General features: G+C 44.2%; 2 protein-coding genes across 2 annotated transcripts; one reads left to right on the top strand and one right to left on the bottom strand.

Annotated features, from left to right (window-relative positions):
* Window positions 1–1,245: 1,245 nt before the first annotated feature.
* On the top strand, window positions 1,246–2,327 carry LOC128422801 (histone H3). The gene has a single exon (XM_053407317.1). It carries the CDS (start codon window positions 1,328–1,330, stop codon window positions 1,736–1,738), a length of 411 nt encoding a protein of 136 aa, XP_053263292.1. The 5' UTR covers window positions 1,246–1,327; the 3' UTR covers window positions 1,739–2,327.
* Window positions 2,328–3,259: 932 nt separating this feature from the next.
* Window positions 3,260–15,285, bottom strand: WBP11 (WW domain binding protein 11). The gene is made up of 12 exons (XM_053407307.1): window positions 15,014–15,285; window positions 14,534–14,637; window positions 13,073–13,104; window positions 12,259–12,352; window positions 11,345–11,541; window positions 10,229–10,362; window positions 9,463–9,662; window positions 7,627–7,821; window positions 6,652–6,753; window positions 5,340–5,648; window positions 4,654–4,836; window positions 3,260–4,250 (listed from the first exon to the last, which is right to left on the bottom strand). The coding sequence occupies exons 2-12, from the start codon at window positions 14,595–14,597 to the stop codon at window positions 3,832–3,834; spliced, it is 1,929 nt and encodes a 642-aa protein (XP_053263282.1). The 5' UTR covers window positions 14,598–14,637; window positions 15,014–15,285; the 3' UTR covers window positions 3,260–3,831.
* Between the last annotated feature and the right edge of the window lie 778 nt (window positions 15,286–16,063).

Below are 16,063 nucleotides of genomic sequence, written 5' to 3'. Positions count from 1 at the left end.
TATTATTTAGGTACATTCAAAGCCAATACTATATTGATAGTGTAAGATCACACACACAAACACTATTCAAGAGTTTAATGCAGAATTTAAATTACAACCCACAAGGTATGTGACTGACTGTTGGACTTCACTGCAGCTCTATCTTATGCAGACTGATTTAGATACCTTAAGAATGTTATAGAAATTTGAATAAATAATTAAAATCTACCTATGTTTTTTCAGAATAAACCCCTGGAAAACAACGATTAGACTCCAGGTGGTCCTTAGTCTCAAAGTGAAAAGGGCAGGTTCACTCCTCAGTCTTACAGCACATTCTGAGATAAAAGCCATCTTGCTTCCAAAGGAGTGTATTTCGAAGTTACTTGGCGTCCAAATCCTATATATGTATATATAAAAATGCTTCTCGTGGGTCACAGTTAGTGTAAATAGACAACTCCACAGGTGACCGTTTGTGAAAAATACGATTCCCCTTGTTAAGGCTGCATGTCTAAACAAACTAACTTGGGAACAAGTCCCATTAACTAATGTGAGCCTTATTTCCTAGATGCGGCCACAGCTAAGTACAGTATATTTGAAGTGGAATCAATGGGATCCCCCCCCCTCCGCCTGGGCTTTGAAGTGCTCTCCGATAGAAATTACTGGGATTTATAACTCCGTCGCGTGCACGTCTACAAGGAAATAGCTCCCTCTGAGTTAAACGGAATTTACACCCAAGGATGTTAAAGGCTCCAACCTCACGAGCTGAAGTTCACGTAGTTTGGGATAATAATAAAAAAAAACCAAGAAAAGTGCAATGTAAACTATGAGAAATCGGGAAGGGGAGGTTCAACCCTAAACAGTAAATGTTTGTCTTTCCCTGTCAATATCACTAATCGCTGAAAAACGTCAAAAATGAAGAGACAGTCCAAAATGTTCTCAAACAAGATCTTATATAAAAGATTTAGGCGAGCTTAGCAAAGCAGCTTCCAGTGAGAGAGAGTTTATACAAGCAAAGAGCCTGTCGGCTGGTATTGAACAACATTGAACACAAAAGGGAGAGCTGCTTGATTTTAGAGGGTGAATATTCCGGGGAAACTCGCCATTGCAAAAAAAAATCTATAGGGCTGCTAGGAGGCGGTCCGTAAGTGACACAAACCAAAGCGGGAGTTTTCGAATGGAGAAGCTGTCCAATGAGAATCTGCCCCACTGATGTCAGCCAATGGGGACAGAGACAGGAGCGCACTATAAATAAAGGGTCGCGATCACGTCTTTTCTCTATTCGGAGTTGTAGTTGCGGCTGGTTGAGGGCTGATCGTGGTGTTTTAGTGAGTGCAAACGCGCCCCAAAGATGGCTCGGACGAAGCAGACGGCTCGGAAGTCGACGGGCGGCAAGGCGCCTCGCAAGCAGCTGGCCACCAAAGCGGCTCGCAAGAGCGCGCCGGCCACGGGCGGCGTGAAGAAGCCTCACCGCTACCGGCCGGGCACCGTGGCGCTGCGCGAGATCCGCCGCTACCAGAAGTCGACGGAGCTGCTGATCCGCAAGCTGCCTTTCCAGCGCCTGGTGCGCGAGATCGCGCAGGACTTCAAGACGGACCTGCGCTTCCAGAGCTCGGCCGTGATGGCGCTGCAGGAGGCGAGCGAGGCGTACCTGGTGGGGCTCTTCGAGGACACCAACCTGTGCGCCATCCACGCCAAGAGGGTGACCATCATGCCCAAGGACATCCAGCTGGCGCGGCGCATCCGCGGAGAGAGGGCTTAGGCGCCCCTCGCGCTCGCCCCGCCTCACCAACCCAAAGGCTCTTTTCAGAGCCACCACACCGCATCCCGAGAAGGGCTTGAGATTCTCTTCCCGTCCCCTCTACCCTAATTTGTGAGTTACTACAAAGTGCCTCTGCTCTGCACTGCGATGCAAGAGGGAGCGGTGGATTTCAGATCACTTCCTGTATACATAAGTGTCCCCGTTTCTGCTTTATGAAGCGCCATTTTGGGAACGGGAAGGAACGAGTTTGAATTTTCACAACCCAATTCTTGACTGGTCGAGGAGCGAAGGGCTTACCTTAAGGTGCCCTCGAGCTTCACTTGCGGTTTTTAATTGGGTAGGAGCTTAAAACGGGGGTGGAGAACCTGGGGCCCCCAATTGCTGTTTTGACTTTGCCGCCATCCATAACCATTGACCACGCTCCTATCCTCTGCCAGGACTTGCGATCTTCCTGTTCTTTACATCTGCAGAAATATTTCCTCCCGGCGAACGTTAGAATCATCCGATTTCCAAAATACTCATGCCAGAGCGAATGTATTTGTATTACATATACACCTACCCTGTTCTCCCTCTGCCCGGCAACGTTTTTTTGGGGGGTACCCATTTGAAATCCTTGCTCTGTTTTTGGAGCTTTTTAGGCTTCGCTTTCGTCCAATGAGTTTATAAGCTGGTGGACATGGCTCTCCCCCTCCCCTCATTTTATAGCAAACACCCCAGCTGCTCTCTGCTGTATAATAAATCCATCTAGTTAGCTGAATACTACCTGTCATTGGCTGCTAGCCCTGCAACCCTTTTATAAGGGGAGATGTCAGACTGGGTATGGGGCCTGTATGCCAGAACTCGACACAAGCAATTGTTAGGTACGGTATTTTGGATTTCAAATTATTGTGATGTGAGGTGGTCTACCTCTAGATGGTACATAACCAAGTGAACCATGACAATTCTAAGGCAAGCATAGTACTAGCAGTGGGCGTACATATGTGAATGACAATGCATTTTGCCTTGGATTAAGGTGCTGTTCCAACGTTCTCGCACTGATACTGGACAGAAGACACAGGATTTCACATTTCACTCTAGTTGTCTATGGAGGAGGTTTGGTGCATCAATCTCTCCACCCCCTTCAGCTTTTACACACAACTCACTTCATCAGGTGATGATTATGCACACATGTCTATATCCAGTTAAAGTAGATATTCATATTATATTCACTAATATTCTTCAATGGTCAGTCTATATGTATATGCCATCTCTGTCATCTATGAATGGAGCCTGGGTTCCTTTCAGGTTCATTTTTAAAGGGGGCAAGAGATACTTTTTAGATATACAACTGTATCATGTTTCCCAAATGGAATGAACAGCTATTCTCCCTTTTATGGATTCTTCAGACATTAGGGATGTTTGCTAGAGTTCTCTTAAGTCTAAACCATCATTAGCTACCTTCCATAGGTGCCATTTGTCAGGTCCTCAGGCTACGTTTCCTTCCTAAACCCAAAATAGTACAGATAACTGGTCAGACAGTGGTGTATTACATCAAATATTTATTCTCTTTCAATAAGACAATGATTGCTCCTGTCAGCAAGAAGCCACAGTAGTGAGTGCAGGATACACAGGGTGCAAAATGTTTGCATGCCATATATGCAAACAGTAACCTGCCCACCTTACAACTATGTGTAAACCCATTTTTCTCACCCAGCTAAAAACAGCATTACAAAATATTTACAGAAAGCCACCAAAACAAAACATAAAAACTTGATCAGGTATATGTGGAAGAAATGCTTTAACAGTGTGTTCTGGTTCCTCAAGTAATTCCTCCCTTTAACAAAAATAAAAAAAGAGACAACAGGATTTTCCATGAGCACACAGACACAACCAAGTCTTTCATTAAAAAGTGAGTAGAGTAATTGCACCCCTTTTCCACTCTCTGCAGTGGTCGTTCTCCCAAATGTGATCACAAGTTAACTGGGATGGGGGACTATTGTCACAAATGAAGGAGCTCTTCAACCGGATGCCACTATAACATGGAACCTCTGCCCCTAAACAGTAGTCTGATCTCATAATCATAGAGAATATACAGGTTAACTGGGAACAGATTGTCACAGTAGCCCCTCCATTTCCTTCATGAAAGCTTCATAGACATCATCTTTTGTCTGCACAGAAATGGGAGCAGAAGAGCCAGCCTTAGGAGTTGCTTTGGTTATCTGAACAGAAGGCTCATCATCAGGTTTTCTCTGGGTGGTGGCAGCTGTCCCTTTGTTCTCTCGGCGAACTCGCAAGGCTGTGGGCACGAAGCGGGTGATCTCAGCCTTGGGATTGGTGATCTGTGGCTTGGCGCTGATGGTTGCTGTGGCTTTCTTCTCAATGGTGGCTGCACTGGTGTCATCCGCCTTGGGACGCTGGATCAAGCTGGGGGGAGCACTCAGCACCCCAGGATTGGGAATGGGAGCGGGGGGAAATAACCCAGGTGGGGGCACCAAAGGAGGGCGCAACATGCCTGGACGAGGAGGGGGGATGCCTGGAGGAAGAGATAAAAGTTAGCCTGCTACTCTTTGCTCAGAAGGAACCAATACCAGCATCAGCTCAAGTTCCTTTAGCCTCCCCTTAATTTAAGGTCATTATATTTGCAAAATTACATGGGACACACATTTTAAATCATCAAATTCCAACAGGTGTATCAACGGTTCATAAAACCTAGAGTGTTTCGCTGTGCTGGAACAAAAAGGACAGGAAAATATCGCCCTCTAATTTTAGGATTCAACATCAGCTTGTAGTTGACCACTTATAAATTACGATTTTTATTAAGCAGTACATAACCCTTACTACATAAAAATACTTAAGATGAAAGCATACGCCACTAGACTAATTTTGTTTATCCACAACAGTGAATAAGAGATTCTGTGAGTAAACTGTAGTATTACCTGGAGGGGCTGGAGGTGGTAGGCGAGGTGGGGGTCCTCTTGGAGGGGGGCCGGGAGGCAGACCTGGCGGTGGGCCAGGGGGAGGGCCAGGGGGGCGGCCAGGGGGAGGTCCGGGAGGCAACAGTCGTGGTAAAGGGCCACGCATTCCAGGCAACCCAGGTGGCCTAAGAAACGGAGGAGCCCCTGTGAAAGCATTTGCACAAAGATGATTTAGTTTATGGGTTAACATGGCAATTCCTCATTACCATTTACCTGTTGTTGTGCCAAAGAGATGAGAAAGAGAGGTTTTAAAACTACCTTGCTTTTTTACACAAACACTCCAACACAGCCCATGGTAATGGTGACCACTTTTTTATCAAAATACATTATTTTTTCCTTCTGAATCACGTAAAATCATTTACAAAGTGCCAGAGATGTACAAAAACAGTCATCCACCCACTGGGTAGCTGCCTCCCCCCGCCCCTCCTTTTGTTGCCACGGCTGCAAGAGACTGCTTAAACAAAAAACTGAGTATCTGCCTGATGAGAAAGACAAGTGTCTGAAGTGCAACATTCATGTGACGTTGGAGTGGGAAGCCTCCACCAGTATGCTAGCTGAGTAAGACAACTGCCTGTTTTTGGGATTTCCAAGCTGGGAGCCCAAAGCAAAGAGAAGCCTGGATTTCTTAAATTTCATCAGGTGCTCACCTGGAGGAGGACCAGGAGGGAGGCCAGTAGGTGGCCCTGGAGGCCTCAAGGGTGGTGCGGGAGGTGGCCCAAGAGGGGGTGGCCCAGGCATGGGAGGCGCTTGCATCTGAGCTGGAGGAACAGGCTGAGGTGGTGGCTGCTGCTGTGGCTGGGATGCTTGAGAGGCTGCCGACGATGCTGTCTCAGCATGGGCCTCTTCCGTGCTTTGCTGTTGTGGTGTATCTTCAGCCTCTGAGTCATCGTCGTCGTCATCATCTTCCTCTTCAGAATATTCCTCTATCTCTTTGCCTCCCTCAGGAATTTCCTGGCCTGAAGAGAAATAATGCAGGCTTGATCTTTAAAACAGATTCTGGGACTTTAAAAGGCAATATAGACCACAGGCCAACATTAGAAAATAATGATTTGAAGGCCCAGGAAAAATATTCTATCAGAAATTAAGAAACTGATATTGAATGCTACAAGTATCTCCACAGGGCGGCTACGGCAAGGCCCAAATTTCCTCCAGGATGTTCCAAGCCCACTGCCTCGTTCCTGCATCCCTCCTGTGGAATGGGGTTGGAAGATTAGCAGCCGTGCCCCAGCCTTGCATAGATCGGAAATAAATTCCAGCAAGTGGCATGGGACCTAATCCAGAGTAGGAGCGCAGGGTTCAGAATTTTTCTTACACCCACTTTCTTTCATCTGAAGCATGGAGATGGTTGCACAGTGCGTCCCCCATCCATGGCACACCTAACCATCATTAAAGGTGCCCCGCTGCCCTGTGGTGTCAAGGAATTCATTTTCTCGCTAAGTTTCAAAAAGCTAGATAGAATTGGCTTAGGGATTCCTCAGTGTATCTTCAAGGTTTGAAGGTCTATTTAACACTCTTCTGCAATAGTCCTGCGTTAATATTTTGTGGGCAGCCGCTTATGGGGTTCCTTCATCCCACAGTGTCTGAAAATCCCAGCTACATACCAGCTTCACCATGACCAGTCTGAGAAAGCTATGAAAGCATCCTTTAAACCAGTCCCTGCCTTCCGTCTTCATATTAATTTAATCAGGGGTTGGGGACTCAGGAATTTGGAAGACAACCACACATGCGAATTATGAGTTCAAAGTCACTGCTGTATCAGTCAGCTGATGTGCTAAATGGTCCCATATCCTAGCTTCTAATCATAGGGCACTTTCTAGATAGATTTTTAATGCAAATCCTTGCTTAATAAACTATTTGTGAGTTAATTTCTCTGGGTAAACAGACTTCCATAGCTTGCAACTAAAATGAAGAAGGTTGGGGGGGGGGAAATAAAGCTGAGAAAAATCCAGGCTTTCTTACCAGCCATTCGCAGCATCATGGCCTGAAGTGGTGTGAGCTCTTTCATGTTCTTCTTCTTCTTGCGTGATTTTCCAGGTATCTCAGCAAACCGTACACTATGACCTGCAGAAGTAAATTGATGGAGGATTAGGAATTCATCAGTCATCTCCTCTCAGTTTTAATGTCTGGAGTGCTTTAAAAATCCAGGCTCTTCCATGCTACAATTCAGAAATTTAAGTAGCTATGTATTTTCAAGGCTTCAAGTGACTCTTACAGGTGAGCACATTATCTGCTTGATTTTATGTTGTACAAAGCCATTTATCTTTTCTAACAACCAAATGACCCAACATTATTATTAGCTACTATTTATAAAGTGCCTCAATGTCCCTGTTTATTGTTCCTCTAAGCTGGTTTCCTCCAGATGTTGCTGGATCCCAGGGTTCTGCTGGCTACAGCTGATGGAAGTCGTACTCTAAAGCAACAGGATGGTGCCAGGCTGGTCTAGGCATTGCACAAAGTTAATGCCCACACAGTACCCTTCCACAAGCTTACAATGTTAATATGCATGACACACACAAAAAATGGTAAGAGGGGGAAGAACAAAACAGCAGATTCAGCCACAAATTCTTAAATCAAGTTATGCAATTGTTACAATAACCAGATGGACAGCCATTAAGGGAAACAGTTCTAAGAGGAGGAGGAGCCAACCCAGGGTTGGTCCCAGCAGAGCAGACTTTGCTGTATTAACTCCCCCTTTGATGCAGCCAGTATATACATCAGGTGGGATACGTATCAGACTAGTCAAGAACAGTATGTTTATAAAGAAAGAACTCCAAGAGATTGCTTGTACCACTCTACAAAACAAGGCTGGAAGGCATCCTATGAAAGAGCTTAGAACAATAATTCAGATGTTGGTAAAGCATTCATGCTTGCTCTCACCTACTCAAACACTATGAAAGCATAACTATTTCGAATCCATTCTCCTGAGAAGCTTACCCAATTTCTTGTCTTCACCACCCTCCCTCTCAGCCGTGTCATCGTGATGCATGAACTCTTCCCCTTCACTGTCTGCATCACTTCTGTCACTGTCGCTGTCATCAGTAGTGTCATCGTGTTTGTCCTGATCCATGTCCTCGGGATACCCCTCATCTTCACTGGTACTGGAAGCTTCATCATCCTGCCCTCGTGGACCTGAGTAGTTCAAACATGAAGCCACCAAGAAAAGCAACGTTCAGCTTGTTTTGATACTGTAAAAGCTTTCCCTTACAATACAATGGGGTAGGGAGGTGAAGAGGAGAATCAACAGTTCAGGTCCAATAGTCTCCTGCAAACTTCACAGCCAAGAAGAATCATTGTGAAATATCAGAATACCTGCATCACCTGCCCACTTTGATTTCTGGATGGCTGGTTTCTTCTATAAACCCACAGATGTACAGCAAAGTGTCTACAAATGAGCATAGCTGATGATAATTTATATAAAATTGTTCCCGAACAAAGCAAAAAATAAATAAATAACAAAGTAGGTTAACAGTGACAATATTTATTTAGTGGTGACATTTGAACATCATAGTTAATGGTTTACCTGGAACATACAAACTGCTTCTGCTTCACTCCTTCCTCGGCATGATCAACAAAATACAATCTCTGGCTTACCATTACATCCAAACAAGCCACTGTTGGTATGCCAAGAACAAACCTTGGTTTAACAATATGGCTTGGAACAAAACCACAACTGCTGATTCAGACATATTGCTCAGCAAGGGATCATTGTTTATCACTCATGCTAGGGGAGTGCTCCATTAACTATGTTTAACTGTAGCACGCAAAGTATCATAGCAGTCATATCCAAAAAGCGTTCACATAAATCTGAGATTTGGGGGAAGGGGGGGGGAGTTCTAAATAGCAAGCCTAATGTATTTCTTGGGAACTAGTAGCTTCTTAAAAGCATATACACGAGAATACATATGCATACCAGATATTTCAAATGCTTCTTCCATGCTCAAAACATGGGAATGTCTTACATGGCTTTCCTTTCTATTTATTTGCCATCCATCTTTTAGGCCTCCTTCAAAATTGGCAATGTGTCTTTTCTTCTCCTTACAGATCTGTGTCCTCAAAACTAAATCTAGTTTTACATCTTTTAAAAGTACAGGGGAGAATGAACAACATAGGAAACTGTCAGATTTCCCCAACTTTTCCACAAAGCACAACTGCCTGTGTACAGAAGAATATGAAACCCCAGCCCCCATCCTCAAATACAATGGTAATAATAATAATATAATATAATAATTTATTATTTATACCCCACCCATCTGGTGGGTTTCCCCAGCCACTCGGGGCAGCTCCCAACAGAATATTAAAAACACGATAAAACATCAAACATTAAAAACTTCCCTAAACAGGGCTGCCTTCAGATGTCTTCTAAAAGTCAGATAGTTGTTTATTTCCTTGACATCTGATGGGAGGGTGTTCCACAGGGCGGCCACCACTTCCGAGAAGGCCCTCTGCCTGGTTCCCTATAACCTTGCTTCTCATAGTGAGGGAACCGTCAGAAGGCCTCAAAGCTAGACCTCAGTGTCTGGGTTGAACAATGGGGGTGGAGACGCTCCCTCAGGTATACTGGAACGAGGCCGTTTAGGGCTTTAAAGGTCAGCACCAACACTGTGAATAGTGCTCAGAAATGTACTGGGAGCCAAAATAGATCTTTCAAGACCGGTGTTATGTGGTCTTGGCAGCCACTCCCAGTCACCAGCCTAGCTACCGCATTCTGGATTAGTTGTAGTTTCTAGGTCACCTTCAAAGGTAGCACTTGCGGATGAGGAAAAAAACTACCTGTCTCTGGACTGTAAGACACTTCCTCTTCTCTTCTCCGAGGGGCCATCTCTGAGGTGAATCCAACCTTCCGACCGTACATCTGCAAGACCTGAGGTGGAGGCGGCCCTGGTGGAGGTCCTGGAGGCTTCCTGCCTGGAGGTAAGCGAGGAACACCAAGCCCAGGCGGTGGAAGTACAGAAACAGGCCGGACAGGAGGTCTAGAAACAAGGTTTTGAACAGTTTAAAAGCTAAGGATTTACAAGCTTTTCCGTTTGAGCTAGAGTGTTGGATGCCACTGCAGCACCAGCTGAGCTTTTGCCCTAGTTTCTGGCTACTTACTTATGCCCTATGAATATTATGCCAATTGTCTCCCTAGTGGCTGAAGTTAGTATTTCTTCTCAGCCAGCAACAAAACAGCTTGACAACAAGGACAAGAAGCTGAGCACCAATTTAATTCAATATATGCATGTGCCCCAGATTTAATCGACAGCCACACTTAACACTTTTCTGTACTAGCATGCAGCCCAAATGATGTCAGTCCATGTCTTGTGCCTTAAGCTACACTTCAAGAACCACCATTAAACCGCATGAACAAAAAGCAGCTCACAAATTATAGCATGTGGTTTTTAAAAACTCTAAATGCACAAGTAAAAGCCTATTTAATCATAGTAGCAGCATCAGATTCACAAAAGCCTATTAATCATAGTAGCAGCATCAGATTGTAATCCATACAGACCAACCCCAAAAAGAGTTTTGGCCTTTTCCAGTGCATTTCCTTGCTTACCCATAGGCTGATGTCTTTTTGAGAATAGAGGGGGGCTGCGCTCCAGGCAGGGGGATGTCCTGAATGAGGATGTTGGAAGGGGCATGAGGCATATCTGGCAGGGGAATACTCTCCACTTCGACATGCTGAGCATTCTGAAAGAGATTTTTAAACATTCCCTTAGGTTAATCTTCAGGAGGTGACAATGGGTATGTGACAGAGAGGTGAGACAAGCGCCCCTCCATCAGCTCAACTGGGATCACCCGGCGCCTGGATCCTCTCCTCCCTTGCTCATTATGTATCTTGATTGTATATCCCAGGCATAGGCAAACTCGGCCCTGCAGATGTTTTGAGACTACAGTCCCCATTATCCCTGACCACTGGTCCTGTTAGCTAGAGATGATGGGAGTTGTAGTCCCAAAACATCTGCAGGGCCGGGTTTGCCTATGCCTGACACAACCTCATGAAAGACTTAGGCCTGGAACCTACTTATCTTCCTCTCCCCTCCCCATTTCTTTTGAATTCTGTCACTTAGACTGTAAGCAGTTAGCATAAATGAAAACCACATTTAAATTTAAAAAACAACTACTACTAGCTTTAATAATCAGCCAAGAGGGCTTTCACTTCCCTTCTGAGCCATGTCTAGTTGATTGTAAGCCTACAGGCAGGAATGTTGGGGGGGGGGGGTTGCATAGCACTTAGCAAATTTTAGGTGCTTTATAAATGAGAAAGCAACATGAAGCAATCAGTGGCATAACATTTAGTTTCCCGAGAACTCATAAATGCAAGCAACCATTTAGAAGGAACATCACACGAGCAGTCAAATTAATGAAATAGTCATTTAAACCATTCCAATGAAATCTGAGGAGGGAAAAGTGAAGGTTTCTGGTCACCAAACTACATAGGGAGGAGATTCAGAAAAGCCAGTTTTTATATAGATGATTTTCAAATGCAACACACCACTGCTTGCATGTACTGTTTGTTACCAGACATATGCATGGTGTCCTTGTAATTTTTAAAAAAGCGCAGTAGGGCTTAGAAGGAACCAAGCAACTGGCTTTGCACTGTCTACACTTAAGTAAGCCAGGAGTAAGAACCCTTAAATCAATGCCATTCAAATCTGATGAGGGCAGATACCTTTACAGCATCGAAGTACTGACTGAGCTGAGATCTCTTCTGCTCATATTCCACTTCTAGCTTGCGCAACTCCTTGTAGATGTCTGGATTCTCCTTCTCATAGAGCCGCAGGATACGCTCAAAGGTCTCACGCAATTTCTTACGCTTGTCCTTCAGCACCTTCTCATTGAGCTGGGGTTGCTGCACTGGGTTAAACTCTGATCCAGTATTAGGATTGAGACCACCATGTGGAAGGAGAGAGATTTACAAGCAAAGCCTGAATTAAGTCATTGTTTTCTCTTCCTCTCACCACACCACATTTATAACACATGTGTCATTGTGGCATCCATGTTCAGAAACAGAACCCCGAAGAAAGCTTTCCTCCTAAGTGCCACTAAAAGAGAATACATATTTGGGAAGACAGCTTACTGGTGCTCAAATAACTCTGTTAGTTCCCAGGTGCCCCAGCCTGATCAGCAACCCAAGTAGTGACTAGGGGGGGGGGGGAGGCCTTCCTGGGCCTGGCTCCCCATTCAATGAACCCTCTTTCTAGGGCAGCTTGCCTGGTCCCATCAATGTTTCTAGGATGGCTTCTAAAAGAGAGAAAGAAAAAGGACACGGGGGCGGGGCCATTTGAGTGTACCCAGCCCTTGATCTCCTTACTCCCAAAAAAAAAAAAAAGAAAGAAAGAAAGATGGTATCTGATAACATTTGTTACATCAGCCAATGTGTTCCTCCTCCAGATATTTTTTAACTATTAACTCCCAATAAGCCAACATGACCAGTGGTCAGGGACAATGAGAGCTTTAGTATAACATATAGAGAGTACCATATTGCCTACCCCTAAGTCTTTCAGCTTCACAGATGCATTTGGCCCCATCTGGTTTCTCCATTCAAGTTTCCCCCAACCCCCAAAAAGGTTTATTCAAACCTACCCATTTCATCAAGTTTTTCCATATCTCGGATTATTTGCTTGGGATCCTTCATCTTCAACACTGCTGCTCTCACCATCATGCGTTGCTTCTTGTTCTGGACTCACCAGAAAATGAGAGAGAGTGAAAGATTCCTGTATCGGCCAAACCAAGCAACATATACAATACAAAAAATAGGGGGATCCAGGAGTGGGTTTTTGCATGACAGAACTGTGAGCTCAATTCTGGTACTGGGAAAACAATTATGGGCCAAACATGTGCTTAGAGGCACCCTGTTCCTTAATTTTAAGAGTCTGCTGCCCCCACTATAACATATCTTGCACCCGGCTCTACTTGAAGGATAAGTTTCTAGTTTTTTAAAAAAGCAGATCCCACAAGATTAAAGTCTGCACAACACTGTTCTAAGCTGTTAAATTCCAATTTTAAAGGCAGTGTGTTAACACACCTTCACATTTATACCCTATCAACCTTTACAATCCTCAGTCTCTAGTTCTGTGGGGTTTTATATTACTGGCTTCCTGTTTAAAGACACTTGAGGACTTGGTCAAACACTGCCATGATATTTATACTTACAGATGAGAATAAGACTAATCATCCACCAAGGAAAACTATAAATATATAACATTAGTACTATCACAATTCTATTAAAAATGCATTATTTCTCCAGCTTTATGAATACTTGGAAAATACTGTATTTTTAAATAGGAAAGGGCTCATCAGTTAGCAAGTACTACATTAACAAGGTATGCTTTACGTTAGGAACATAACACATAGAAGTATAGGGTCGCCAGCCTTTAGTAAAGCAACGATCTCTCACCTTCTTAAGCTCCCTTTTTCGAGCCTCCTTGCCTGCAAAGATATAAAAGCTCAATTTCAGACCCAGTACTAGCAAGCTTTGGGCTGCAATCAAAACCACACTTATCACGGAACTCATTGTACTTCAGAGTACACTTTGAATCCTAAGAAGTACTGTACTTGTGCCAGGGAAGGAGCAAAGCAGGAACTGGGCAACATGCACCAGAATGCTGCTTGTTCACAACAAACAACAGTCGGACAGAAAATCTGGTTTATTGTTATGTGCAAATGCAATCAGCATCTGCCCAAGGAGGAATCTAAGTCTATAAGGCTTTACTTGTATACTTCACAAAAGCACACACAATGTTGCCTGACCAACCCTGAGCACTTACTCCACCTTTTTCCAAAACTGTCTTTAAGGGAAAGAAGTTGAGTGTTCTACCATCCGAAAGGAATCTGACTCTTGCAAACACAGCCTGTGTACACACTATACAGTACCCTTAAAGCACATTTGAAGCAAATTCTTTCCCTCAAAAAATTCAGAGCACTATAGCTTACACTGCACTTACCTATAATTCCCAGGGACCCTTAATAAACTGCAGTACTCAAAATTCTTTGAGGAAAAGGCTGTGCTTCAAAGGTGCTTTGAAGCTATAGTGTGTACATAGCCATAGTAAACATGGACCGGCTTAAAGCTGCACAGAAGTGCACTTAGATTTAACTATGAGAAATCCTATAATTAACAGACTGCAGTGAAGCAAGTCATACTGACTGCTCTTCAAATAATTTAATATAAATATTTGTATATGAGATTTATAAAGCAGCAACATTATGCCTTCAACTGATTAGCTTGATGTAAAGCAATCTTCTGAAGAAAAATCTCCACTTGACATTACCATCATCCCATTATTTTATATTCCTGTACATTCCTTCACTGACATTGTTTAATGCTAAACCCACAGTATACTGTAACATTTTTAGCCTGCAGTGTTAGGTCTTATACCTCGGGCTACATTAGTGTTCGAAACTCCCATTGTTACAGGCACATTTTGCAACAGGGAATTTAATTAGTGTGAGCAGTTTATGAGCTCTGGTCGCATTACTGCGCCTCAGATTTCAAATTAAAACTGCAGAGCAGAAGGAAAGGAGGACCTTTTTCTGCCTTCCCACTTTCAGCTACTCTCTGAAGGCTGGAGAAGAGACCCTCTTAAGAATATTGGGGGGGGGCAGGGGAAGGACTAGACCATGTGAAAAATGAACATAATATTTTAGCAGCAGTTCATTCATTTTCAGCTTTGTATTCTAGTTATTTAAAAAAGTGCCCCTAGACATTCCATTGTTGCACCCGTAACCTAGGTTTAAGGTGCGATTTGGCTCCTAGTTTTCCTATCTTAGTTTCTAACACTGTGCTACATGCTTTCAACCATACGTCTCCCCTAAAACCCTCCCCCTTACTTTTAAAAAATAAATTCTGTACACTTACGAGCTTGATCTGTGGGATTCATGAACTTCCCACTCTTGGTGGATGACGTGGATCTTCGCCCCATTTTGACAGTTTGTTTATTTTATTGTTTCACTGAATGAAAACTAGACCAGGAGGAGAAAAATATATATAATTCAGCATAAACGTCAGTATTAAACACACGAGTGAAGTTCTGCAAGTCATACAGAAGTACATCTCATTATAATAGTAATTAATTAATAATAATAATAATAATAATAATATAGTATAAATAATAACAACAACAGTAATATAGTATATATATATTTTCATTAAAAAAACCCTTTTCTGTTAAAGTCAGGCATTTACTGAAAAACGCTCGCCCTTGATCCGACCAGGGTTTTAACACCGGACCATCAGGAGACGCAGCTCTGCACAAAGCTCCAGCCTTCGTGGTATAAACAACTGTTTGTGCCCATGAAGATGAAAGGATTTCTATGTCGGGAAACGGTAACAGGTTACCTGGCGCCAAAGCCGGTGGCTCCAAGCAGGGAGACGCGGACAGCCTAGATCCGCGCCTGACCCCAGTCGATCCACGGGGCGCGAAGGAAGATGCCGGAGCCCGCCAACCTCGACGGCAGAGCGGCGCCCGGTCGCTCCAACGAGAGAAAGGGCCCTACAGAAACCGCGCCTCGGATACTCTCAGCATCGCCGCCATCTTGAAAAGCCGCGCGATCTCGCGGCAACAGCGATAGAGGCGCGGAACGGCTAGAGTAGCCCACAACCTGAACTTCCGGCAAAAATGAGGAACTTTGAGGCACGTGGACTTCTCATCAAAGACTCGGCTTCCGTCCCCAACTTCCGGGAAGTTGATTCGGCCCGAAGTAGCGGGCCATTAAGGAGGTCAGGGTTTTAGCATCCCCAGCCTAGGATACCCCGAACAAAAGGTTGACAGCAAGCACCGGAGCTCATATATTTTGTTTTTAGTTTAATTATTGAATTCATATATACTGCCCTATGCACGGAGGTTCACAGGGCGGATCACAAAAAAAATCAAAATATAAAACCACTACATATGGATTTAGATTTGATATCCCGCCTTTCACGAGTCTCAAAGCGGCTAACATTCTCCTTTCCCTTCCTCCCCCACAACAAACACTCTGTGAGGTGAGTGGGGCTGAGAGACTTCAGAGAAGTGTGACTAGCCCAAGGTCACCCAGCAGCTGCATGTGGAGGAGCGGAGACATATATATACATAAAACAACAACCTAATAACAATTCCCCCCTCCAAAAAAAGAACCATATTTTAAACGGGCATAGGATTCAATGAAATCAACCAAAGTTCTGGTTAAAAAGGAACGTTTTTGCCTGGCGTGGAAAACTGGAAATATATGCAACTCATACTGCTTCCTCCTTCCCCTCAGCTGTCGTCTGAGGCAACCGCCCAGTGATACAGCCATCAATATGGGCGTCTGTAGGAATTTTTTTTTTGGGGGGGGGAATAAAGCACTAAAAAGGGGAGCAGTGGATTTCTCACACGAAAATAAGAACAGCAGCTGTCCATTTTGCCTC

Source organism: Podarcis raffonei, chromosome 10 (assembly GCF_027172205.1).
Source record: "Podarcis raffonei isolate rPodRaf1 chromosome 10, rPodRaf1.pri, whole genome shotgun sequence".
NCBI classification, from domain to species: Eukaryota; Metazoa; Chordata; class Lepidosauria; order Squamata; family Lacertidae; genus Podarcis; species Podarcis raffonei.
Note: the sequence above shows the minus strand (reverse complement) of the source record. Positions and strands in the feature narration are given on the sequence as shown.

Coding starts and splice junctions, on each gene's coding strand:
- LOC128422801 (XM_053407317.1), top strand. CDS start 1,328: ATGGCTCGGACGAAGCAGACGGCTCGGAAGTCGACGGGCGGCAAGGCG.
- WBP11 (XM_053407307.1), bottom strand. CDS start 14,597: ATGGGGCGAAGATCCACGTCATCCACCAAGAGTGGGAAGTTCATGAAT. Junction 12,353..13,072: donor GAAAAAGGGAGCTTAAGAAG/GTGAGAGATCGT, acceptor TGGTGAGTCCAG/AACAAGAAGCAACGCATGAT. Junction 7,822..9,462: donor GTCTTACAGTCCAGAGACAG/GTAGTTTTTTTC, acceptor TGAACTACTCAG/GTCCACGAGGGCAGGATGAT.